This window comes from Jaculus jaculus, chromosome 12 (genome assembly GCF_020740685.1).
Source record: "Jaculus jaculus isolate mJacJac1 chromosome 12, mJacJac1.mat.Y.cur, whole genome shotgun sequence".
NCBI lineage: Eukaryota > Metazoa > Chordata > Mammalia > Rodentia > Dipodidae > Jaculus > Jaculus jaculus.
Window position 1 is genome coordinate 74,986,849 of NC_059113.1, and position 27,700 is coordinate 75,014,548.

Here is a 27,700-nt window from a genome sequence, read left to right on the forward strand (position 1 = left end):
TTGTGCTACTGCATCTGGCTAATGTGGGACCTGGAGATTCAAACATGAGTTCTTAACCTTTGTAGGCAAGCGTCTTAACCATTTATCCATCTCTCCAGCCCTTTTGTTGTTTTTTTGAGGTAGAGTCTACATCCAGCCCAGGCTGACTTTGAAATCACTATGTAGTGTCAGGCTGATTTGAACTTACAGTGCTCCTCCTACCTCTGCCTCCCTAGTGCTGAGAATAAAGGCATGAGCCACACACCTGGCTATGCTGCTTTTTATTATTAGATTCATATTACATAAATGTTAGAAAAATGAAAATGCTGTGGTATACTTTTATTTCTCTACTCTTTTTCCACTGTAGATCACTTGGACAATTTTTTTTTTTGAGGTAGAGTCTCACTCTAGTCCAGACTGGCCTCCAGGTCACAGCGATCCTACCTCTGCCTTCTGAGTGCTGGGATCAAAGGTGTACACCTCTGCACCCATCAGAAAGAGAGAATGGGTGGGACAGGGCCTCCAGCTGCTGCAGATAAAAGCCAGACTTATGGTCCACCTTGTGCATCTGGCTTTATGTGGGTACTGGGGAATTGAACCCTGGTGTTTAGGCTTTGCAGGCAAGCGCCTTAACTGCTGAGCCACCTCTCCAGCCCCTGGATAATTTTTTTAAAATTATTTATTTGAGAGGGGAAAAGGGAGACAGAATGAGAATGCTGAGGCCTCCTGCTGCTGCAAACAACTCCATATACATGTGCCACTTTGTATATCTGGCTTTACATGGATATTGGTCAATCGATCCTGGGCTGTCAGCCTTTGCAAGCAAGTATCTTTATGTCTCTTTTTTAACTTACTGGCCTCTGCTACCAAGTATTTTCCTTCTCATGCAGAAGCCCAATCATCTGTAGCTAGGATCCACATATGAGAGAGAACATGTGGCTGCAAGCTAATATCTTTAACTACTGAGACATTTCTCTAGCTCCTCTTTGGATAATTTTGATAGACCTATTTTCCTCAGCAAGTTCTCCATATGTTTTTATATGTTATTTACTTTTTTCACTAGGTCATTAAACATATTAGTTATAGTTATTTTATTTATTTTAGTTATGGTTATTTTAAAGTGTAGTTTATATCCATGTAAACTCAGCTTGGTTGTTTGCTTATTTTTTTCTTTCCTTTTTTTCCCCTTCCTCCCTCCATCCTTCCCTCTCTCCTTCCTTCCTTTCCTCCCTCCTTCCCTCCTTCCTTTCTTCCTATCTTCCTTCCCCTTCCCATTCCCCTCCCTTCCTCCCTTCCTTCCCTGCCTGTTTCCCTACCTTCCTCCCTTCCTCCCTCAGGTCACCCAGGTTTGCTTTCAACTTTCAACTTGTCATATAGCCAAGGATAACCATTAACTTCTGATCCTCCTGCTTGTATCTCCTACGGGCTGAGATTCAGGCACAGTTGTTTGGTGCTGGTGGTGGTGGGGTTAGTGTACGTGGTAACACAGTATATGTGGTATCATATGTGATGTGTGTAGGGGGAATGCACATGTGTGCCTACCCCTTGTGCACCTGGGTTGGGAGACCAGAGGAAAATGTAAGGTCTCCTGTTTTTTTTTTTTTTAATTTTTTTAATTTATTTATTTGAGAGCTACAGACACAGAGAGAAAGACAGAGAGAGAGAGAGAGAGAGAGAGAGAGAATGGGTGCGCCAGGGCTTCCAGCCTCTGCAAACGAACTCCAGACGTGTGCGCCCCCTGTGCATCTGGCTAACGTGGGACCTGGGGAACCGAGCCTCGAACCGGGGTCCTTGGGCTTCACAGGCAAGCGCTTAACCGCCAAGCCATCTCTCCAGCCCAAGGTCTCCTGTTTTTTTTTTTAAATTAATTTATTTGTTAAGATTTATTTTATTTATATAAGAGAGAGGGAGGGAGGGAGGGAGGGAGGGGAGAGAGAATGGGCATGCCAGGACCTTCAGCCACTGCAAACGAATTCCAGATGCATGTGCAGTCTTGTGCATCTGGCTTATATGGGTTCTGGGGAATTGAACCTGGGTCCTTTGACTTTGCAGGCCAAAAAAAATGCCTCAACCCCTAAGCCATCCCTCAAGTGTGTTATATGTTTTCTTGAGTCTCTCACTAAACCCAGAGCTGCTGTTTTCACATTTTTTATTTTATTTTATTTTGGTCAATGAGCCCCACTGATTTTCCAGTCTTCACCCCTCAAAAGAGTGGGGTTAGAGACATGCATGGCTACACCCATCTGTTTATACCTGCTGTTTACATGAGTGCTAGAGAATTAGTCTCTGCTGGTATCAGGCATTAATGCTTGCTCAGCAAGCACTCCTAACCACTGGCCAATCTCTCCTTAGCTTCCCCACAACCAGTTTTATAAGGTGTTGGAAAGCAAACCCAGAGCCTTTTGCATGCTAGGCAAGCACTCTACCAATTTAGTTTCTTCCCCCTACCTATTATATTTGCTCATACTTGCTGAATGATGTTAAAGGAAGTCATGGGTTGATTCATGTACTCTAATTACAATTACAGCTGCAGTGTTATCTGCAGTTCTTTAACAAATTTACTAATCTAAGATGAATTTTCCATTATTTTTCTTCCTTTCTGAATGTAGCCTTCTTTGTCTCTGCTTCCATTATCTCTGAATGCTCCTTTTGAAAACTGTCTCCTAATTTGTACTAGTAGGACCTTCATGTTGCTCCACCTATGTGTTTTTCTGGCTTTTTGTGTTTTTTGTGTCAGTAAAATATATTCATCCTTTGTGGAGAATTTACACCATTGTAGATGCCACTTGTTTCAAGTTTTCAGCAAATGTTTTAAGCACTATGCTCAGTGCTCTACATGCAGTTACTTAAATGTTTTATTCTTCAGACAAGCTCCACAGTGGAGGATCTCAATATCTGACACACTTTGCAGTATAAGGGGAGCTTTTTAAATCCCATCTATGTAAAAAGATCACAAATAATGTAACCTAGCTGTACCCTGGAGGAACTAGCAAAAGACCAAACTAAACCCACAGCTAGCACATGGAAAAAAAATAGTAGAATAGGACAATAAATAGCAAAGCACAGAACAGAAAAACCATGGAGAAAATCAGGAACTAAAAGTGTACTCTACACCAGGAGTGGTGGCATGCATCTGCAATCCCAGCACTGTGGACTTGCTGGCCAGCTAGCTAATAGAGCCAGATCACTGAGCTCCAGGTTCAGTGATTCAGAAACAAATAAGATGGCTTAGCCTTTAACCTGCTAGCTTTTAACCTGCTAGCCTGTGTTAAGTTTCCAAGCCACCCACATAAGCCAGGTAACGCAAGTGGCTGACATTCCTTTGAGAGGCAAGAGGCCCTGGCACACCTATGCACCGCCCCCTCCCACATGTGGAGATAAATACATACATACAAATTCTAAAAGTTATAAAAGCCAAAAATGCCAAACCAAGAAAAATAAAAAAGATGTACTGGATGGCTCAGCACATGCATATGCAAGTGGGTGCACAAATAAATCAGCGAAAAAGATGGACAAAAAATCCAACAATCCTTTCTGATTTATAAATGTAGACAATTCAGAATAAAGGGAAAAGTCCTCAATGTAATGAAAGGTATTTTTGGAAAGACATAATGACAGCATTATGTCCAGTGATGAAAGATTGAAAGCTTTCCCTCAAGGAAAGAAGGTCCACATTCCTGATTGATGCAGTTACTGGAAATTATAACCAAAGTTAGAAGACAAAAGAAAGAAACAAAAGATATCAAACTGGCAAGGATATAACAATATTGAATACTAAGAAAAGAAAATTAGCAGTGCAATTGAATTTAGATTGCTACCTAAAACAATTAAATGTACTGATAAATCTAAGCAGGATATGAAAAACTTGTATGTTAAAAACCATAAAACATGGGTGAATGAAATGTGGAAGACCAAGTAAATGTAAAGTTGTCTGTAATCTTTAATGAGAAGATGTAACACTATCAAGACACCAGTAATGCCCTATATAATCTGTAGATTGAAAACATTCTTGGAGCTGGTTGTGGTGGTGCACGCCTTTAATTCCAGCACTCAGAGGCAGAGGTAGAAGAATCACCATGAGTTTGAGGCCACCCTGAGACTACATAGTGAATTCCAGGTCAGCCTGGGCTAGAGTGAGACCCTACCTCGGGGAAAAAAAAAAAATTCTTGGTCTGGAGAGATGGCTCAGAGGTTAAAGGTGCTTGCTTGTAAAGCTTGATGGCCTGGGTTTGATTCCCCTGTGCCCACGTAAAGCCAGATGCACAAAGTGGTACATATGTCAGTTTGTTTGCAATGGCTGGATGCCCTGGCACACCCATACCCACTCTCTGTCTCTGTCTGCCTCTTTTTCTCTGCCTCTCTCAAATAAAATATTTAAAAAATTTCTCTAGCCAGGCATGGCACTGTGAGTTCAATGCCAGCTTGAGACTATATAATGAATTCCAGGTCAGCCTAGGCTAGAACAAGACTGCATCTCAACAAACAAACAAACAAAAATGTTTCTATATCCATATTCCAACAGTGTTTGTTAAAACTATTTTTTTTTTTTTTGTTTTTTCGAGGTAGGGTCTCACTCTGGTCCAGGTTGACCTGGAATTAACTCTGTAGTCTCAGGGTGGCCTTGAACTCATGGTGATCCTCCTACCTCTGCCTCCCGAGTGCTGGGATTAAAAGTGTGCGCCACCACGCCCGGCTAAAACTATTTTTATTTATTTATTTGCAAGCAGATAGAAGAGAGAGAAAATGGGCACGCCAGAGCCTCCAAGCGCTGCAAACAAAGTTGCAGATGCATGTGTCACATTATGCATCTGGCTTTACATGGGTACTGGGGAATTGAACTCAGGCCATTTGCAGGCAAGCTCCTTAACTGCTAAGCCATCTCTCCAGCCCCCAACAACTTTTTTTTTCATCAAAATGGAGGATCCACTACTTAAATTTATATGTAAAAGGCCCTGGATAGCAAAAACAATCTTTAAAAAGAATAAAGCTAAGGAACTAATGCGTGTTAACTTTGAAAGTCATCCCCAAACCACAATAATTAAAATAGTACATTACAGGGCTGGAGAGCTGGCTTAGTGGTTAAGCGCTTGCCTATGAAACCTGAGGACTACGGTTCGAGGCTCTATTCTCCAGGATCCACATTAGCCAGATGCACAAGGGGCCACACGCATCTGGAGTTTGCAGTAGCTAGAGGCCCTGGTGCGCCCATTCTCTCTCTCTCTCTCTCCCCCACTTTCTGTCTCTGTCACTCTCAAATAAATAAATGAAAATAAACAAAAAAAAATTAAAAAGAAATAGTACATTACTGATCCCTGGGGTGGTGGCTCACTGGGTATAAGTATGTCAGCTGGAGATTAGTTCCCCAGAACTCAAGTAAAAGCCAGATGCAGTAGTGCATGTCTGTAATTCTAGCCCCTCTGAGTGAGATAGGAAGTGGAGACAGGAGAACCTCTCAAAGCTCATGGACATACATAGGCTCAAGGTAGATAAGAAAGGACCAACACCCAAGGTTGTCCTCTAACTTCCACATGCTCTCTGTGGTACAGGAACAAAAACATACAAAGATAATTTTTAAAAATAATAAATATGTAAACCAATGGACTAAAATAGAGACCAAAAATAAGCCCTCACACATATGGTCAGTTTATTTGGGACATTGGTATCAAGATCACTAATGGGGAAAAGACTATCTTTTCAACTCGTCATGCTGGGAAAGCTGAATATCCACATGAAAAAGAATGAAGATAGATCCTTATATACCATATAGAAAAATCAATCAAAAGTGGATTTAATCTCTGTCAGGTATGGTGGCCTACACCTTTAATCCCAGTGCATGGGAGACAGAGGTAGGAGGATCATTGTAAGTTTGAGGCCAGCCTGAGATTACATAGTGAATTCTAGGTCATCCTGGACTAGAGCAAGAACCTACCTTGAAAAACAAAACAAAAGTAGATTTAAAAAAAAAAAAAAACTGGCCTAAAGAGCTAAAACTATAAAATTCTTAGGGAATAAAACAAACAAAATCTTAGTGACACTGGATTTGGTACCAGTTTTATGGATATGACACTAAAAGCCCAGACAACAAAAGAAAATAGTAAGATGATAAATACTTGTGCAGTAGAGAACACAACCTGCAGAGGATCTGTCCACAGAGAAGCCAGCCTGCTGAATAGAGAACTTTCAAGTCATGAATCTGAAATGAATTGAAATCCAGAATATATCAAGACTCTTTACAACTCAGTAACAGCAGCAACAACAAAAAACCCCTACTTATTTATCTAAACATTTTATTTACTTATTTGCAAGCAGAGAGTGGTAGAAGAGAGAGAGAGAGAGAGAGAGAGAATGAGTATGCCAGGGCCTCCAGCCGCTGCAAACAAGCTCCAGATGCATGTGCCATTACAAGCATCTGGCTTTACCTGGGTACTGGAGAATCGAACTTGGGTTGCTAGCCTTTGTAAGCAAGCACCTTAACCATTAACCTATCGTTCCAGTCCCCAACATATTTTTAGATTGATATTTATTTATTCAAAAGGAGAGAGAGACAGGAAGGAGAGGGAGGGAGGGAGGAAAATAGAGAGAGAGAGAGAGAGAGAGAGAGAGAGAGAGAATGGGTACATCAGTACCTCCAGCTACTGCAAGTAAACATTAGATGCATGTGGCACTTGGTACATCTGGCCTTGTATGGGTACTGGGGAATCAAACCCAGGTCATTAGGCTTTATAGGCAAGCATCTCTACCACTGAGTTCTTAAAACCTGAGAAACCACAATGAAACACCATCCTACTCTGCTAGGTATAAAGTGAAATGAATTGTACTCCTTCCAAGTCTTTATATTGAAGAACTGTTAAAAGTGTATTTGGTAATGAGATCTTTATTTTTTTTTTAATTTACTTTATTAGTTTTCTTTTCAGCGAATATAGGCAGTTTGGTACCATTGTTTAGGCTCATCCATGTTCTACCCCCTCCCATTTGACCCTCCTTGTTGATGTAAATGGGTCGTGCATTGTGGAGTTAGCCCACAGTTATTGGTATGATAAATGTCTCTGCATATCATGACCCAACATGTGACTCTGACATTCTTTCCGCCCCCTCTTCCGCAAAATTTCCCTGAGCCATGTTGGGTTCATTTTTGGTCTGCTTCAGTGCTGAGGTGTTGGGGGCCTCTGAGGCTATGGTTCTCTGATTTGGTAGGAGTTGATTTTTCTCTGTCTTGGTCTCCTTCCCCTTTGTGCTGGTATCTGGTTCATCAGGAAAACATCACCCTTGCTTGTTTTGCCAGTTGTCCTTAGTTTCAGTCAGGCCCCTTTTGAGGTATGTTGGGGCAGCTCTCTCCTTAGGATCTGCATCTATCTGAAAAGAGAAGCAGATTCTCCAATGGAGAGTAAGTTAGCACCTGGAAAATTGAGATAACAAGTACTTTTTTGATAGAGAGTTTGATAGGTGTAGGCCCTCTTGTACCCCATGATTGCTGGTAGCTTGATATTGTAGAGTGGGCTTATGTTTGGGTATGGTTCTGACTTGTTTCCCAGCTCCAGCTATGGATCTCATACCACTGAGGGGATCAGTTAGCCAAATCAAGAGCAGTTGGTTCCCCACCATGGCTGTGTGCCACTATTGCACTTGTGTGGGCATCACATCAGGTTATTTGTTGCTAATTAGGTTAGACAATGAGTTGCTTGGACAGATATTGGTCATTTCCCCCAGTCACCCATCTAGCACCTTCTGGCACTAGACACGCTGACTGTCTGGGGACTGACTCTCCTGACTTCCAGCCATGCCATTCCATTTTACGTGTCAGCTGCGTATGGAGTCTTCAGCAATAGGGTCTTATCACTGGCCTTTGGTGGGTCATCAAGTACTCTGACAGAAGTCTGTCATTGTTTTGGGAAACCTTGTAGGTTTCTCTGATCAAAAGCTCATTGTGGATGGTAGGCCCAAGCTGGAAGTGGGGGTTACAGGTCAGTGCCCACTAAGAAATTGAGGAAAAACATAACTAATATACAAGAGTTAGAGAGGAGAAAGAGAGAGGGGAGAGGGGGAGAGGGAGGGAGGGAAGATGTAGAAGATTTAGGTTAGTCTTGATCCTACCCTCTCCAGTGTCTTGTGTTTCAGGTGTTTCCTGTAAGGGTCTAGTGAAGGTTCAGCCATTTGGTCTGTCTTTTAGGAAGTACAATTTTATGGTACCATTGTCGTTTGGGTCCAGATTACTGTTTTCCACCCTTCGATTCCCTCTCCGCCCTCCCATCCATCCTATTGTCTAGTCCATGAGGTGCTTGCTGGGTATGTAAGGCATCTTGGGCAGATTCACGTTAGGTGTTGCAGATGAGTGAGAGCATGTGTCGATTTTTTTTTTCTGTGATTGGGTAAGTTCACTGAGAATGATCTGTTCCAGGTTCAACCATTTTTCCTCAAATTTCTTTGTGTCATTTTTTCTTACTGCTGTATAGAATTCCATTGTGTAGATATACCACATCTTTGTTATCCATTCTTCTAATGATGGACATCTGGGTTGGTTCCAGCTTTTAGCTAGGTAATGAGATCTTTAAAGAAGTAATAAAGTTGGGCTGGAGAGATGGCTTAGTGGTTAAACGCTTGCCTGTGAAGCCTAAGGACCCCGGTTCGAGGCTCGGTTCCCCAGGTCCCACGTTAGCCAGATGCACAAGGGGGCGCACGCGTCTGGAGTTCGTTTACAGTGGCTGGAAGCCCTGGCGCGCCCATTCTCTCTCTCTCCCTCTATCTGTCTTTCTCTCTGTGTGTCTGTCGCTCTCAAATAAATAAATAAATAAATAAATAATTTTAAAAAAAGAAGTAATAAAGTTAAATGAGGACATAGTGTTGCCTTCCTCCCTCCCTCCCTTTCTTCTTTCCTACTTCCCTCTCTCTCTCTCTCTCTCTCTTTTTTTTTGCATGTGAGTGTATGTGTGTACTAAGGATGAAACTGAAGGATATTATGCATGGTAGGAAATTATTCTGCCACGGAGCTACATACATGAGTATTAGATGAGTTTCCATGCTGGCCTCATACTCTTGATGCTCCTTCCCACAACCTCTTCATTGCTGGGATCACAGGCTTGCACCCCACCACATTGAACTCTATGGGCATCTTTATATTGGACTTTTAGTCTCCAGAATTATAAGGAAATTTTTATGTTGTTTAAGCCACCCAGTTTTCCTGTCTACTTACAGCAGCCCAGGCTGACTAATCTAGAAGTATAATTTTAAAAAATAAATATGAGGATGCAGAGAAATTAGAATCAACCTGCATTGCTTTATAGAAATATAAAATACTTTCAGTTACTATGGGAGTTTGGCATTTTGTCAAAATGTTATGATATTGAATTACTTAATGACCCAATGCTGGAATCAAACTCAGTGACTTGTGCATGTTAGACAAGTATTTTACCTCTCAATCATGTCCCCTTGCTCTGAATTTTGATATATGCTGCAGGAATGGGCCTTGAAGAAATGCAAACTAAAATGTGCTTAATGAAATGATCTAGATAAATGTGTCATCCCATGTGGTATTTTAATGTGATAGCTTGAGTGTATGGCCACATAGACTCAGTAATTTTTTTTTTTTTTTTTGAGGTAGGGTCTCACTCTGGTCCAGGCTGACCTGGAATTAACTATGTAGTCTCAGGGTGGCCTCAAACTCATGGCGATCCTCCTACCTCTGCCTCTTGAGTGCTGGGATTCAAGGTGTGTGCCACCATGCCTGGCAGACTTAGTAATTTAAAAAAAATATTTTTTTAATTGTGGTTTGATTCAGGTATCCCCCATAAACTTATGTGTTCCAAATGCTAGGCTCCTAGCTGATGGAGATTTGGGAATTAATGCCTCCTAGAGGGAGTGTATTGTTGGGGGCAGGCTTATGGGTGTTATAGCCAGTTTCCCCTTGCCAGTGTTTGGCACATTTCCTGTTGGTACTGTCCACCTTATGTTGGCTATGGAGTGTTGTCCACCCTCTGCTCATGTTATCATTTTCCTTGCCATCCTGGGGTTTCCCCCTCAAGCCTGTAAACCAAAATAAACCTCTTTTTTCCCACAAGCTGCTCTTGGTTAGGTGATTTCTACCAGCAATGCACACCAGAATGCAACAGTAAAGTGGTACCAAGAGTGGGATTGCTGCTAGACACCTGACTGTGTGGCTTTGGCCTTTTGGAGCTGATTTTCAAGAGGAATATGGAAAAATTTGAAACCTTGGTCTAAAGAGATGCCTTGCAATGCTGTAAGTACAGCTTGATGGACTATTCTGGTCTGAACTGTAAGACCTGAATGCAGTAAGAACTATGGACTGTGAGGTTTGGCTTATGAGGGTGAGAAAGAGCTTTGCTTGGACTGGGCTAGCAGTTTGTGTGAGAAGCTTGCTCTTATGCCCATGTCCTGAGAAGGTGTGCAGGGTTGCTTTGCATAGAAATGAACTAGAATGAGCAGAGGGATATGGCACAGAAGAAAATGTTTAGGCCAAAACTACTGCTCATTCAGCTGCAATTGAAAGATTACAGCCTTTGAGATTGGGCTAGCTGACCTGCACTGGGACAACAGGAAGGACATAGACTCTTTTGGAGGGGCCTGAGTGCTCGAGTGTCCTATCTTTCAAAGTCTATTTTATCCCCCCCAGATTAACAAATTGACACCCTACCTGGTATTCTGGAGTATAAAAAATGCAGGAGAGAGAGGGTCATTGAGTTTGTAACATGGTCTTGTGGTTTAGAAATGGTCATGGGCAGTGTGAAGCAGGTTTGCTGGGTGCCTGCATGGAGAACCCCTGGGGCCATGAGAATAAACCATGGGTTGCAGTGGAGACCTAGTAGAGATGCCGGGACCAGGAAATGGCTGCCAAGGAGAGCCGCTGGCCCCAGATGAAGTTTTCCAGGATGGCAAGTAGCCTAGCTGGAGGGGTAGAATTTGAATTCTAGAGACTTGTTGCTTGTTAGAATTATCAGACTTGGAGATTTGTTACTAACTTAAGAGTTGTTGGACTTATACAGAGTTTGGTATTTGCCCTGTTTAAGTCATGTGTTGCTTGAGTATTTCTTTGCTGTGTCCAGTGCCATCTTTTGCAGTATGAATGTTTATTCTGCGCCATTATGGGTTTTTTGGGGACTTTTTGGTATTAATGGCTCAGTTAATAGACCTTAAACTATGGGGATGTTTGAACATCATTGGGATTGATAAAAAAAAAAAAAAAAAACCAACAACAACTATGAGGACTTTTAAAGTTGGACTGAATGCATTGTATTTTACATCATGTATGGATATCAGTTTATAGGGGCCAGGGGCAAAATGTGGTGGTTTGATTCAGGTGTCCCCCATAAACTTAGGTGGTCTGAATGTTAGGCTCCCAGCTGATGGAGATTTGGGAATTAATGCCTCCTGGAGGGAGTGTATTGTTGGGGTGGGCTTGTGGGTGTTATAGCCAGTTTCTCCTTGCCAGTGTTTGTCATACTGTCCTGTTGCTATTGTCCCACCTTATGTTGGCCAGAGGTTGATGTCCACTCTCTGCTCATGTTGTCATTTTCCCTTCCATTGTGGGGCTTCCCCTTTAAGCCAGTAAGCCAAAATAAACCTCTTTTTTTCCCCACAAGCTGCTCTTGGTTGGGTGATTTTTACCAGTAATGCAAACCTGACTGCAACATTTATTTTACGTATTGAGATAGATACAGTGAGAGAGAGAGAGAGAGAGAGAGAGAGAGAGAGAGAGAGAGAGAGAGAGAGAGAGAGGGAGAGAGGGGGAGGGGGAGAGGGAGAGGGAGAGGAAGGGAAGGGAGGGAGGGAGGAAAGAGGGGTGAGGGTGGGGAGAGATAAAATGAATTGGTGTGCCTGGGCTTCCAGACACTGTAAATGAACTCCAGATGCATGTGCCACCTTGTGCATCTGGCTTATGTGGGTACTGGGGAATTGAACTTGGGTCCGTAGGTTTCACAGGCCAAGTGTCTTAACTTCTAAGCCATCTCTCCAGCCTGACTCAGTCATTTTTGATTCAACTTCCTACTTGAGCCCCTAGCAGGCAGATCACTGGGGGCAGAGGAGACATATCCTGAGGTCCAGCCTAAGGTGTGTTTGGAGTCAGAGCTCTAGTCCAGCCCTACAAGGTGTGTGGAGAGCAGTAGATAGCTGGGGAGTTGTTGTTGCAATGAATCTGGCCATGTGGATTTTGGTCTTTTGGAACCTGTGTGCTGGAACAATGTGGCTATACTTAGTTCTTGGGACTGCAGAAGCCTCACAGAGCAGCAAGCCAGATTTTTTGAGCTATTCTGGTGAGAGTTTGAAAATGCTAAATGCAAGCCAGGCGTGGTAGTGCACTCCTTTAATTCTAGAACTCGGAAGGCAGAGGTAGGAGGATTGCTGTGAATTAAAGGCCATTCTAAAACGACATAGTAAATGCCAGATCAGCCTGAGCTACCTAAAAAAAAAAAAAAAAAAAAAAAAGCTAAATGCAGAGAGAATTGTGTTTAGAGGACTTGCTAGTGGTCTTTGAAAGAGGAAGGAGACCCTGCAGAGAATGTTGTTGGAACTGAGCTACAGGTATAAAGGCTAACTGCATTCTGTTGCTCATGTCCAGAGAATTCATAAGTAATGCACTGGTATGCTTGGCAGAAGGTATAGACCTGAAAGATGTATAGTTTATTACAGGAAACATTCAAGCAAGTTTAAAGTTATAGGCATAGAGACTGGACTTAGGTTATGAAAGTTGCTATTGTTAAACAAATTACCACTACTAAGGGTAGACCAACTGCTTTACATTGAAACTATGAAAAGAATGCCTCAGGGTGATATCCACCCAGAAAAAACTGAATGGTAGAAATGCAAACTCTTGAAAAAGAAAATGACTATAAAGAAGAATTCTGAAGACTCAAGGTTAAGATTTATTTCCATCCTAGATTAACAAATTGTTTGTGTTGCTGCACACCTGATACTGATTTTTGGAAACATGGGGTGGGGTCATGAAGTGCACATGGTTCCAGGAGCTGCTGCTGAGATGCAGCATATGATGCAGGTTTCTGTCCTTGTATTGAAATCCAGAGAGGCCATTGTATGGAGCTGTGAATATGGACCTTGGTTTGCAGTGGAGACCCAAATTTATTTTTGCTTTGGTTTTTTGAGGTAGGATCTAGCTGCAGCCCAGGCTGACCTGGATTTCACTATGTAGTAGCTTCAGGGTAGTCTCGAACTCACTGTGATCCCTCTACCTCTGCCTCCCAAGTGCTGGGATTAAGGGCATGTGCCACTGTGCCTGGCAACCCAAAGATATTTTGAATATGCCAGGACTGTGCCGTGACTACCATGGAGCACTCTTGGCTCTGGATGAAAGTTTTTCCCAGACTACTCAGCACAGCTGGAGGGACAAAATAAAAAAATCCAGAGACTGTTGTCAGTGGTTATGGATGTTGGACTTGAACTTCACATGTTTAATGTTGATTTGTTGATTCTGCATTGGTCTAGTCATTCCTCGTTACTGCTTATTGCAATGGAAATGTTTACTCTGTGCCATTATATGTTGGAAGTATGTAACTTGTTTTGATTTTAAAGGACTCATAGTTAAAAGACAGTCTTAGATCTCATATGAGACTTGGGAACAGTCTTAAAGTTGAAGTAGGGCAATGTGTGGTGTGAGATGGTTATAAGCCTATGGGGACTGGAGGCAGTGATAGCTTGAATGTATGACCCCATAGACTCAGTCATTTTTTATTAAACTTTACTTGAGCCCCTAGAAGCAGATTGCTGATACAAGGGGCTATGTTACTAGGGGTGGATCCTGAGGGCCAACCCTAAAGTATGTTTGGAGGCACTTTTCCAGTCTGGCTCTACAGGGTATATGGGGAGCAATTTGAGTTCTGGTGGTTTGTGCTTGCTGCTTTTGGTGTTTGCTGGCTGCTTGATGGTTTCTCTGGTTGGACTTATGAAAGGGGGCCGTCTTCTGCCATTGATGGAACTTCCCCTGGGTCTGTAAGTCTGAAATAAACCCTTTCCTCCCTTAACTGTATCTGGTTGGTGTTTGTCCCAGCAATGAGAAGCTGACTGCAACATCTCACTTGTATGAACTACCTAAAAAAATCAACTCCATGGGGACAAAAAGTAGAATTGAAGTCTCCAAGGGCTGGCGGGAGGAGTAAGAGCATAGGTATTACTTAAGAGGTAGTTTTTGTTGGATACAGTAGTGAAGTTTTGAGATAGATAGTGGTGTTGGTTGAATGACATTGTTATATTTAATGCCAATGAGTTAAATCCTTGTGGATAATGTTTAACATGGTAGGTATTATGGTATACATATTTTAACAATCACACACACTCCAAAAAATTTTGCCACTACTTTCACTAGCAAAGTCTTTGTAATTAGATTCATTACATTTTTGCTTGAAAGTTCAAATATTTTCACTGGAAATATTGCAGTGCTGCTGCTGCTGCTGCTGCTGCTGCTGCTGCTGCTGCTGCTGCTGCTTCTTCTTCTTCTTCTTCTTCTTCTTCTTCTTCTTCTTCTTCTTCTTCTTTTTTTTTTCAAAGCTAAAGATCCATTCAGGAAAATGTGATCAGTAATGAAACCTGGAGAACCAGCCTGTTGGTAATTCTAATTAAAATGGTGCTCTGCAATCCCAGCACTCAGGAGGCAGAGGTAGGAGGATCGTTGTGGGTTCAAAGCCACCCTGAGACTACATAGTGAATTCCAGGTCGACCTGAGCTAAAGTGAGGACCTACCTTGAAAAACAAAACCAAACAACAACAACAAAAATGCTGCTCCATGGAGAAAGCTGTGAGTTAACCTCACAACTTGATCCAGCAAGCATTTCCCAAGGCAGCCACAGCTGTTGCACATGGGTATGTTGTGAAAGTGCTTCATGTTTCTGTCCCATGTTTTAAAATTGTGGATAAAAAATCCCACAGAGCTTAGAACTTAACTATTAGGTATACTGTTCTATATACACCTGCTATTGTTAAGCATACAGACCCTGTTCACATTGTGATAAATATCTCCTGAGCATTTTCATCTCACAAACTTGATGCTTCCATCTCATTTTTGTCACACACAAAAGGCATGTTCTCAAGGGTTGCAGTATCAGAAAGTTAACTTTTCTGCTTTGTCAGTGCCATCTGAATGTGAAGCTGCATTTTTTTCATTGTAAGTATACATCAGGAAGAATAAATCATTAGTAAATTTTGGTGTCACAGCCTCAACTTAAGTCAGAAGTTTTATATTGCCAGTGCTTCTCTGTCAGCACAAATTTCAACAGCAGAAAGGGCAAACAGCATCTTAGTGTTACCATGAAAGCAGTTCTGACCTTGGGAATATTCTTGGAAGCCCTTCAAGGGCTATAGTTTTGAGAACCACTGATGTCTAGCCCTGCCTTAGGAAGACCACATTGGTGGGATAAAGGAGGGGAGAGGAAAGAATTCAAATGGGATAAAAGGAAAGCCTAAACTTGAGAAAATAGGGTCTAGGTGAGAACAAAGTTAGTAGATACTTCGGAAGTAGATTGACTTAGAGAAATGCAGTCATGTGCTTTGTGTTTGTGTTTTGTTTTGTTTATTTTGTTTTGTTTTTTTGAGGTAGAGTCTCACTCTGGCCCAGGCTGACCTGGAATTAGCTATATAGTCTCAGGGTGGCCTTGAATTCACAGCGATCCTCCTACCTCTGCCTCCCGAGTGCTTGGATTAAAGGCATGTGCCATCACGCCTGGCCCAGTCATGGTTTTAAGATGAAATTATTACCTGTGTCTTTGTGTCAGATTTTCTCTGATTTCATTGAAAATTTCTGGGCTTGGGAGGTAGTTTAGGGGTTAAAAGTGCTTGCTTGCAAAGCTTAATAGCCTGAGCTCAGTTCCCCAGTACCTATGTAAAGCCAGATACACAAAGTGGTATATGCATCTGGAGTAAATTCACAGTGGCAGGGGGCCCTAGCATACCTGTATTCATTCATTCTCTCCCCACCCAGCTTGTAAATAACTTTTTTTTCTTCAAGGTAGGGTTTTGCTCTAGCCCAGGCTGATCTTGAATTTACTATGGAGTCTCAGGGTGGCCTCGAACTCACAGCAATCTTCCTACCTCTGCCTCCTGAGTGCTGGGATTAAAGGTGTGCGTCACCACACCTTTTTTTTTTTTTTTTTTTTTTGGTGTGTGTGTTTTGAGGTAGGGTCTCACTCTAACCCAAGCCAAACTGGAATTCACTATGTAGTCTCAGGGTGGCTTTGAACTCATGGCAATCCTCCTACCTCTGCCTCCCAAGTGCTGGGATTAAAGGCGTGCTCCACCATGTCTGGATTTTTTTTTTTTTTTTTTGAGGTAGGGTCTTTCTCCCACATTGACCTGGAATTCACTCTGTGTATTCTCAGGGTGGTCTTGAACTGACTATGATCCTCTTACCTCTATGATCCTCTTACCTCTGCCTCCCGAGTGCTGGGATTAAGGGTGTGTACTGCCATGCCCAGCTGTAAATGACTAGCTTTTTTAAGTTGAAAATTTTTGCATTACTATAATGATGAGTAACAAACTTAATTTCACCCAAATTAGTGAATCTGGAAGTGTCATGAGCTGTTATTATCATCTCTCTACAGGTTTAGTGTATTTTGTGACTGACCTGTTTTGTTTTTTTTTTGTTTGTTTGTTTTCTTTTTGTCACCTCTGAGCTGGCCTGTATGGGACCTGGTGTAGTATTTCACATGTAAGCATGTGCACCATTATCACTTGACATTAGTTTCTTTAAATGCCCAAACAGACATCAATAACAAAAAAGAATAGGACAACTTGGTTTGAACACTTGGTTATTGATTTCAAGGTTTCAACCTTCAAGCTTTTCCCTCCTTGAACAGCAGTTCAAATGCTTCACCTTCGGAAGGTCCTCCACCAGTGGGAAGCTATGGATGCACTCCTCATTCATTCCCAAAGTTCCAGCACCCATCTCATGAATTGCTGAAGGAAAATGGCTTTACTCAACAAGTATATCACAAGTATCGTCGAAGATGTCTAAGTGGTAAGATGCTTATCCTTTACCTAGCTATATTTAAATTAAAATATAAGCCTGGTGTGATGGCATACACCTTTAATCCCAGCACTTGGGAGGCTGAAGTAGGAGGACCTCTGTGAGTTTAAGGCCAGACTGGGGTTACAGAGTAAATTTTAGGTCAGCATGGGCTAGAGTGAGATCCTACCTCAGAAAAAAATAAATTAATTAAGATATAATTTTACAAATTGAAATTATGTTCCTTAAATCTGGTTATTCTTTCATTTTGTTACATTTATAAATAATTGCCTTAAGTAATTTTGCTTATTTATATATTCTTCATGGGCTGGAGAGATGGCTTAGTGGTTAAAGTACTTGCCTGCAAAGCCACAGGACCCAGGTTCACTTCCCCAGTACCCACATAAAGCCAGGTGCACAAGGTGGCACATGTGTCTGAAGTTGATTTGCAGAGGCTAGAGGTCTTGGTACACCCATTCTCTTGCTATCTATCTCTTAAATCTTTCTCTCCTTGCTCTCTCTCTCAAATAAACAATTTTAAAAATAATAATAAATATATATTCTCCAAATATTTCATAGCTTAAACATGAGAAAATAAAATTTAGTATATTTTAATTATTAACAGATGTTTATAATTTGAACAGTATGCCATAAATGAATTAATATTTGTACTCTTATTCAGAATTGCATCTTGAATATTAATATGCTTTAGTTTTATTTGAGTTATATAGAATGTCTACTATCTTAGCTTTTAAAAGGGTCTTTAAGAACTAGAGTGATGGCTTGGTGGTTAAGGCGTTTGTCTGTAAATCCTAAGGACTCACGTTTGACTCCAGATCCCACATAAACCAGACGCACATAGGTGAGGCAAGCACAAGGTCACACATGCCCACTAGGTGGCACAAGTGTCTGGAGTTCCATCACAGTGGTTGAGGCCCTGGTGCACCAATTTTCTCTCTCTGTCTCTTTCTCTCTCTAAAATGAAGAAAGAAAGAAAGAAAGAGAAAAAGAAAGAAAGAAAGAAAGAAAGAAAGAAAGAAAGAAAGAAAGAAAGAGAAAGTGTTTTTAATTTTCAAATGCTTTATTATTTTACTTTTTCTAGAGAGAAAACGCTTGGGAATTGGACAGTCCCAAGAAATGAATACCCTCTTTCGTTTCTGGTCCTTTTTTCTTAGAGATCATTTCAATAGAAAAATGTATGAGGAATTTAAACAGCTTGCTTGGGAAGATGCGAAAGGAAATTACAGGTGAGAGAGAGTGTCTAAAAAAATCATTTGTAGTCATCTGATTTTGAATGTGAAAATGGCACAATAGAATTGGGGTGCATGCTGTTTGTTTTCTGTGGCTTCATAGCACACTACCCCAAACTGAGAAGGTTAAAGGAATGGGCAAGATCATAGGGCCCATTTAACCAGGTAGCACTGGACCAGGCCTCTCATGGGGATGCAATCAAGGTACCTGATGGGGCTGCCATCTCTGAGGACTGTAGTTGAGCTGTATGATCCTTTTAGACATTTTCTCTGGTTGTTGTCTTAGGTGTCATTTCCTGTCCACAGCAGCTTCCCCATATGGTACTTTTTGTTTTTTGAGGTAGGGTCTCAATCTATCCCAGATTGACCTGGTAGGTAGTCTCTGGCTGGCCTCGAACTCACAGTAATCCTCCTACCTCAACCTCCTGAGTGGTAGGATTAAAGGTGTGCATCACCATTCCTGGCCCCATATGGTATTTGGCCCCATATGGTATTTTACAACATGGTTTCACCCAGAGTAGGCAGTCTGTATTAAAAGAAGGACAACTTCCAAAGTGGAATCCCCAGTGTCCTTCGAAGTGACCAAGCATCCTGTCTATATTGTATTGCTCATACAATCCAGCCCTGGAGAGCGCAGCCCAGGGTCATGAATACTAGATGAGTAGATGAGATCAGCAAGAATATTCTTAGTGTCTGGCACAAGGGCTGAATGTGATTTGTCTCCCTTTTCACCATTACAGATGGCCTTGTGTGTGCATGAACATGCCCAAATCAATACATGTTTATGCCACATGAAAAAACAAGCCTCCGACTTACCTGTTCAGCCTCACTTTTCTACTTGTTCTCAAATTCTCCAAGCAGCAGGGGACTGAACTACATGTCATCCGAGTGACACAAGCCCTCTACCTCTGCTCACTGGCATGCATTCTTCCTCTACTCAATTTCCCTTCTTCTTCCCTCTGCTTTGCTAATGGCTTCTTTATGCTCCAGCGTAGACCTTGCTTCTCCACAGTGCTCAGTGTAAAACTTGAGAGGGCTGGTAATACAGTGTGAGGCCAGACAGAGGGGGTGAAAACAACTTAAGAATCATTCAGGTTTTGTTGGGTTTGGTGCCACGCACCTTTAATCCCAGCACTCAGAGGCAGAGGTTAGAAGGATCATCATGAGTTTGAGGCCATCCTGAGAATACACAGTGAATTCCAGTTCAGCCTGAGCTACAGTGAGACCCTGCCTCAAAAAAACAAAACAAAACGAAGCAAAAAAAAAAAATAAGAAGAAGAATCATACAAGTTTTTATTCAGGGAGAAAGGAAGAAGAGATTGAAAGAAGACAAAATTTTTCCAGGCACTGGAGAGATAGCCAAGAGGTTAAAAGTTAAAGGTTGTTTGCAAGACTGACGGCCTGGGTTCAACTCCCCAGTACCCTCGTAAAGCCAGATGCACAGTGACACATGCATCTGGAGTTTGGATGCAGTGGCAAGAGGCCCTGGAGTGCCCATTCTCTCTCCCTCTTTCTCTGTATCTCCCAAATAAATAAATAAAACTATTTTAAAAATTGATTTTCCACTCAGCAATACTTGCCTAACTTTACCTTCTTCTAGCTTTGAAAATGGATTCCTCTCCTAAATCTCAAGAGTTTATTGTTCCTCAGATATTGTGCCTTTGAGAGGAATATAAGATGCTATAAATACATTTTTCTGATAACAATTACATTTGTAGCTGGGCGTGTTGGCATACTTCTTTAATCCCAGCACTTGGGAGGCAGAGGTAGGAGGATCCCCATGAGTTCAAGGCTACCCTGAGACTACACAGTAAATTCCAGGTCAGCCTGGGCTATAGTGAGACCCTACCTGAAAAAAAAAATTACATTTGTACCTACTTCAAAACAGGGTTTGTTTGATTTTCATCTGAAATCTTTAATAGACTATGACCAGCAAATGACCAGTACACTGGCCTCTGTTTCCACTCCTCTTTCCAGTACTGACTAGGTTAATATATACCCTACTTTCTTACTGTACTCTGCAGATTTATATTTGTCTCATCATAGCTTCTGTAGCTCTATCCAGTTTGCCAGAGCTGGCACAAATGGCAAATGTTGCCATTGCTAATCTCAGTATTGTTACTCAGGCTGTGCTTTGGGTTGGAAAATCAATTTGGTCAGTCTGATTTGCTTTAAAAAGTACATTGATGGAAATGATGACATCAAAATAGAAGGGAGACTAGTTGGAAAGAAGGGATTCAGTGGAGGGGGGACTTGAGATGGGGAAAAGGAAGGATGGTGAGAAGCTTATGATCATGGTATATTGTCTATATTTATGGAAGTCATCAATAAAAAAAGGTTTTTTTTTTTTTTTTTTTTTGGTTTTTCAAGGTAGGGTCTCACTCTGGCTCAGGCTGACCTGGAATTCACTATGTAGTCTCAGGGTGCCACCACGCCCGGCAATAAGTTTTTAAAGTACATAGAGGGTTGGGGAGGTCACTTAGTGGATAAAATACTTGTAATACAAGTATGAGTTGAGATTCCAGCACCCATGTAAATGCAGGGTGGGTGTGGCAATCCACCTATAACACCAGAGCTGAGAAAACAGAAGGGGAACCTCTGGAGAAGCTGTCTAGCTAGACTGGCCAAATTGTCAACCATATATTCAAGTGGAAGATCCTGCCTCAGTAAATAAAGTGGAGCAAGACTGAAAACCTCCACAACCATGCTCATACACACATCTCACATGTATATAAACATTCCTACACATATGCACATCTACCAAAAAATATGTATAGTACCAGTTGGGTAGTAGAACATTTTTGTAATCAAGAGGATTGCTACAAGATCAAGGAACTAAATAGCTAGTTCCAGGGCTATAAAGTCAGACCTTGTCTCACACACACACAAAAAAGGTGCAATAAACACAGTACTAAATTTAGTTTCACAGCTTATACATACGTGTGAATTTAAGAGTTATTTTTGTAAAATGTATTTTATGTCCACACATATAGAGGTCTTTGTACTGACTTAAAAATTATTTATTTATTTGACAGAGAAAGAGGCAGGGAGAGAGAGAGAGAGAGAGAGAGAGAGAGAGAGAGAGAGGGAGGGAGGGAAGGAGGGAGGGAGGGAGGGAGGGAGGGAGGAGGGAGGAGGGAGAATATGGATGCACCAGGGCCTCCAGCCATTGCAAATGAACTTCAGACACGTGCACCCCTTGTGCATCTGGCTAACATGGGTCCTGGGGAATTGAACCTGGGTTCTTTGGCTTTGCAGACAAATGCCTTAACTGCTAAGCCATCCCTCCAGCCGTGTACTGACTTTTATCCAAGATAAAAAATTTTTTTTAGCCAGGCATGGTGGCACATGCCTTCCATCCCAGCACTTAGGAGGCAGAGGTAGGAGAATTGCTGTGCATTTGAGGCCACCCTGAGACTACAGAGTGAATTCCAAGTCATCCTGGAGCAAAACCACACCTCAAAAAAACATTTTGTTGTTTTTCAAGGTGGGACTGGTCTCTCTCTAGCCCAGGCTGACCTGGAATTCACTTTGTAGTGTCAAGGTGGCTTCGAGTGGGCAGCAGTCCTCCTGCCTCTACCTTCTATGTGCTAGGATTAAAGGTGTGTGCCACCACACCTGGCTAAGGTAAAATGCTTTTTATACAATTAAAATTAAGTAGTAGCTAGGCATGGTGTCTCACGCCTTTAATTCCAGCACATGGGAGGCGGAGGTAGGAGGACCACAATGAGTTCAAGGCTACCCTGAGACTACATAGTGAGTTCTAGGTCAGCCTGGGCTAGAGTGAGACCCTTCCTTAAAAAACAAAACAAAACAAAACAAAAATAAAATAAAGGAAAGTTTGAAAGCTATTACTGTAAGTGATCTCAGTATATTCTATTTTTGCAATTTCTCTTTGTACTTAGGACAAATTTCTAATAACTTCTCTAATCCTGCTCCTGCTTGTGTCTGGGTTAAAAATTCCTCTTCTGTGTTCCCAATACATAACTCTACTTTAGCGTTTTAACACCATTTCCTACTTATGGGTCTATAATATTACCATCAGCCTATGTTGGCTGTTTTTTTGAAAGAGGTTTTCTTTTTTTAAAAAAAATTTTTTTAAGTAGTTTTATTTATTTATTTATTTGAGAGCGACAGACACACAGAGAAAGACAGATAAAGGGAGAGAGAGAGTGCGTCAGGGCTTCCAGCCTCTGCAAACGAACTCCAGACGCATGCGCCCCCTTGTGCATCTGGCTAACGTGGGACCTGGGGAACCGAGCCTCGAACCGGGGTCCTTAGGCTTCACAGGCAAGCGCTTAACTGCTAAGCCATCTCTCCAGCCCTGAAAGAGGTTTTCAAACCTTCAGACCTTACTTGTAATCCCAGTCCTTTCACTTACTGTGACCACTAGGTGCTAGGTACTTTATAAAATGGGGTAAAAATGGGCTGGAGAGGTGGCTTAGCGGTTAAGTGCTTGCCTGTGAAGCCTAAAGACCCCAGTTTGAGGCTCGATTCCCCCGGACCCACATTAGCCAGATGCACAAGGGGGCGCATGCGTCTGGAGTTCATTTGCAGTGGCTGGAGGCCCTGGCACACCCATTCTCTATCTGCCTTTCTCTCTCTGCCTGTCACTCTCAAATAAATAAATAAATAAAAACAAAAAAATTTTAAATGGGGTAAATTATAGAAGATGCACTAATAAAGTTGCCTTCATAAAGTTATCTTGAAGATCAAATATAACATGTAAAGGACTTAGCACATTAATTGGGGTGTATTAAGTGCTCAATAAATGACAGTGGTTACTAGGAAAAATCTACCCCTTGACTAAAAGCATCAAGAAGGATGGCCCCTAGGAGGAAGGAGGGAACTGATATGTATTACTTCTCATCAGTTGCCAGCTCTGTCCTAGGAGATTTACAAACATCTGTTCACAAAAAGTAAAACATTATTACCCATGTTGCCAGGTGTTTGAGGATAAGCCTGGGATTCATATGTGATGGTTTCTGTTTTTGAGCCTCTATGTGTTCTATTTTCAGTGAGTGATGAGTGGTAGCTGAAAGAACACACCATCCCTCTGCCTGTACTATAGCAGAGAAGCTGCTGATTGGTGGTGAATCCATAATGGCATACTGCTGCTCTTAGAAGTTGTCTGCTAAGAAATAACAGTGAAAATTCAAATGTTGTCTTTCAATCAATAGTGTGTTTTAAATTTATTTATTAGAGACAGACAGAGGGAGGGAGGAGGAGAGAGAATGGGCATGACAGGGCCTCTAGCCACTGCATACATCCAGCTGCATGTGTCACCATGTGCATGTAGCTTACATGAGACCTGGAGAATTGAGCCTGGGTCCTTAGGCTTTGCAGGCAGGTACGTTAAGCCATCTCTCCAGCCCTGTAGTGTTTTGAGCATTACCAATAATGTATGAATTCTTTCTAAACTATCATTTCTTTGCTTAAAATAAAACTTGACAGAGGAGGTGAGAGAGAAAAGGAAGTAGGACTAGATTCATCTTGGAAGATTGTATTTCAGTGATCTGGCACACAGACTGGGCACAAGAACTCCCCAGGTGATTCTGACATGTGCCAAGATTGATGCTCACTGATGGCAATAAGCCCATGAGAGGATGATAGTGTACCTGTGTTGCTCTAACTAAACTGGTATATTTTCCTCCTTGTTCCCATAGTTTTGTCATACAAGCTCAAGCAATAGCATCACTTCAGGCTGACAAAGCAGAGTTCATATGTAGATACAGTCCCCATCTCTCCTGGTGGGTTATTCTTGCGGGTGGACCATCACTCTCTGTCTTGTAACTAGAAGTGCCACACATTCATATACCCAGATTCTTGTGAATGTCATCCCCCAACCTCACATTACTAGTAATTGGGAGCCCATACCTGCTGCCACTCTGAGGCACCCAAGAGGTCTGCAGGGTTCTAGCTGAGACATCGGTTAGTTGTCAACTAGATGTGGTCTTTTATTGGTGACCTGATGGCTGTGCCCATTCATGGGTGCTGCTCTTCATTGTTGAAGGATGAGTCTGTGTTGTTTGCTGATCCACTGTCTGAAACTTGTCCCGGGTTCTCTAGAAGTGAAGAAACTCGATTTCTGATTTATATAAAATTTATGGTGCTTTCATCAATTGATCTACTTTATAATTATAGCAGGGAGGGTCTCTTAGGAGCCATCTGATTAGTCTTGAACCCTCATAGTTGAATGAAAGAGTCAAGGACACAAAAATAATGGACTTCTTTCTCTAGAGTGGAGATTATATTCATGAGTATTATAGACAAACATAACCACTATAAACTTAGGTTTGGAAGGCAGCTATGTTCATCACTATACCACTAACGATGCACCTAACTTTGGTTTAGTAAAAATCTAAAGCATTCTTAGTGTCTATCTTTTGACTGTACTTCAGAGAGGCCATACTCCAGTCATAAAAAGCTGCGCCTCTGCCTGCAATGCCTAACAACCAGGGTTCAATTACCCCCAGTACCCATGTAAAGCCAGATGCACAAAGTGGTGCATGCATCTGGAGTTTGTTTGCAGTGGCTAGGGCACTGGTGTACCCATGTCTTTCAAAAACCTGCCTCTCATTCTGCAAGTTCCCAGATATCTTTTTGGCTAACAAAACTAGTAGCAGAATCAGTTAAGTGTTACTGAGTAGCACTTAAGAATATGCATATATTCCCATCTCTTGAGAGGCTCAGGCAAGAGGATGGCAAGTTTGGGGCCAACCCAGGCTGCATAGTAAGTTCTGTGTTAGCTTTGGCTGCATAGTGAGACCATCTCAGAACACAAAAGAAAAATATGCTAAAATAATTTCTTTTTAAGGATTATACTATGTTTGCTCGCATGAAATGTTACTTTGAGGTATTTGCGTTATCGTACCAAAAATTTATTTTATGCCTTTTACTTCTTCTTTATAGGTATGGGTTAGAATGTCTGTTCAGGTTTTATAGTTATGGACTGGAAAAAAAGTTTAGACAAGAAATTTTTAAGGATTTTCAAGAAGAAACCAAAAAAGACTACGAATCTGGTAAAATAACAACTTAACTTTTTGAAAATTGTAAACTTGAATTAGTCAGAAATAGGAAAGAAACTCATAGCTTTTGTCTTCAGGACAGCCATTTAAGACATTCAGGCCACAGTTAAGAGTTCTTGTTAAAGGATGGGGCCTTATGTTCTCCATCTTGTAAGGTGAGGGGTGATTGGTGACAATATTCTAAGTATTTCCTTTATAGAAGTGTCCCCTTGACAAACATGATTACTGGCTGATGTTCTGTTTCATGGAAGCTCTATGTAACATCAATAATTAAGCTTGGCAAGGCAGAATTATTCCTGATGAAGAGTAGGCTATGGCCAGATCTAGTAGTCTGAGTCTATTTCTAGTGCATAGTAGCTAGTATGACCTTAAGCCAGCTCCTTAATCTTGCCAGTCTGAGTTTTCTCATCTGTAATCTTTATAAGAGTAACTATCTTCCGAGTTGCATATAGTTTTAATTACTTTGATGTATGATCAAATCTTAATACAAGCTGTATAATAAATGCTTAGTCAGTAATGTTAACTGCCACAATTAATAATTCAGAATATGCCTTATTCTCAAGATCTGGATAAAGTGTATGTTGGAATATAAATGGCTCATGTTTAAAATAATTTTTAATCTCATATAACTTGTGGTATATGTTCTTTGTTAATTAGGTCAGCTGTATGGACTAGAAAAGTTTTGGGCCTATCTGAAATATTCTCAATCTAAGACACAGTCCGTTGACCCAAAGCTTCGGGAATATCTCTGCAGTTTTAAGAAGTTAGAAGACTTCCGTGTTGATGTAAGTTTTAAATTCTTTCCTATTTGTCTTTACCAAAAAAGTTCTCCCTCACTAGAAAGTCTGGCCTTAGATTCTGAAGGAAAATGGTAAAACTGTCAATTGTCTTTCATGATCTGCAGCCCCCTATCAGTGAGGAATTTGGAAGAAAAAGACATTCATCTACATCAACTGAGGAGAGCAACCATCATAGACTTCCATCCAGTTCATCTACTAAAGCAAGTGCTGCTAAGCCTGCCTCTGCCAATGAGCTGCAGGTCCTAACAAACTCACCCAGGAGGATTTTTCCCTGGGAGCCCAGTGACAGCTCACACCACGACAGTGCTGCTCCCACCAAGGGTGAAATGCCTGAAAAATAGATGCTAATGAAAGTTTTGTGCCCTTGAAATCAACATTTACATCAGTATATATGTGGGAAAGATCTTGTGATGTTTACCTGATGTTTATGATAATTATAAAAAGGAAGAAAAGTGGTATTTCTTTTTTCTTGCAAGACAAATTCAGTTTTCCCTGTCTGTGAAAACAAAGGTAGTTGTGGTGACCTTACTGAAATCCTGTAGCGATGTATTTTGGGCTTAGTATTTCTCAAATGCCATTGTTCATAAGAACAGAATTCCCTAAGTACATTTAAAGAAAAAAGGAATGCCTAACATTTCAGCTCATACTGCAGAAGATGGAGTATGTTGGATTCATCTCTCCTATAGAGCACTCTTAAAGAATCCATTTATCCACTATCAATTCATACTTGAACTTACCAAAAACAAAGAAAGATTACATTTATATTTTGTAAATTAAGAAAATGGGTATGAGAGATACATTTTTTATAGATATATAGTTTGAAGAAAAGTTTCTTTTTCTTTTCTTTTTTTAAACAACAGTAGAAATATATAGCAAGATTTGTAGTTAAATTGAAGCCTGTGTACTTCTGATTTTGCTTCCCTCTAACCCCATGTCATACCTCATGACTTATAGCTGCTGTATTGTTCTGGAGCTTTCTGAATTGGTATAAGTTGGTTATATATTCACAGAGAGTTACTTTTGTGATTCTACATAAATTGTATGTGTAATTGAAAACTGCATTGAGTTCTGCTGAAATATTGCTGTAAATAAATTAAATCTCTCTTTTGAACGTATTTGCTGTTTGTATATCTGTAAGTGGGTATGTCATAAGCAGTCAATCATTAACTGAAGGAGTACTTAGCCTTTTCTGTTTTCCTTAATCTTGTTTTAGGCACGTTAAGTGTTTTTAAGAGTTTTAACATTTATTTCTAATTCTTAGTGCTGCCACAACTGATGTGAATTATAGCTTCAGTTCTATAGGATTTAAACAATAAAGAACTTTTTCTGAATTATTTGAATTGATTTAAAATTATTCTTATTTAGGATATATTTGCAAACTTGTAATATTCAAATTTTAATAGATGACCATTATATTTTTTCAATGAAATCTCAGTTATAAAATTCTGTTATGCTCATTTTTGCCAAGCACATGATTCACAAATATTTTATGGTTTTGGCAGAAACACTAAATTTATAGTCTTTTTGAGTAGACTAATACTTCAGTCTTGCAAATTACAATATTAAAATATTTCCTGAAGTGGGCTGGATAGATTGCTTAGCAGTTAAGGCACTTACCTGTGAAGCTTAAGGTCCTATGTTTGATCTCTCTCCAGATCCTGTGTAAGCCAGATGCTCAAGGTGATA

General features: G+C 41.1%; 1 protein-coding gene across 5 annotated transcripts in view; it reads left to right on the forward strand.

Annotated features, from left to right (window-relative positions):
• Larp1b (La ribonucleoprotein 1B) overlaps nt 1–27,036 on the forward strand; it is a 122,698-nt gene extending 95,662 nt beyond the window's left edge. Inside the window, exons 16-20 of one of the 5 annotated variants that reach the window (XM_045131652.1) lie at nt 16,788–16,948; nt 18,039–18,183; nt 25,099–25,208; nt 25,872–25,999; nt 26,119–27,036. In XM_045131652.1, coding sequence (XP_044987587.1) covers nt 16,788–16,948; nt 18,039–18,183; nt 25,099–25,208; nt 25,872–25,999; nt 26,119–26,355 — 781 coding nt within the window. In that variant the 3' untranslated portion in view covers nt 26,356–27,036. Of the gene's footprint in view, nt 1–16,787; nt 16,949–18,038; nt 18,184–25,098; nt 25,209–25,871; nt 26,000–26,118 lie in introns of those variants that run through there. The other 4 variants (XM_045131653.1, XM_045131654.1, XR_006632953.1 and 1 more) reach the window with 4 other exon arrangements.
• Nucleotides 27,037–27,700: the final 664 nt, after the last annotated feature.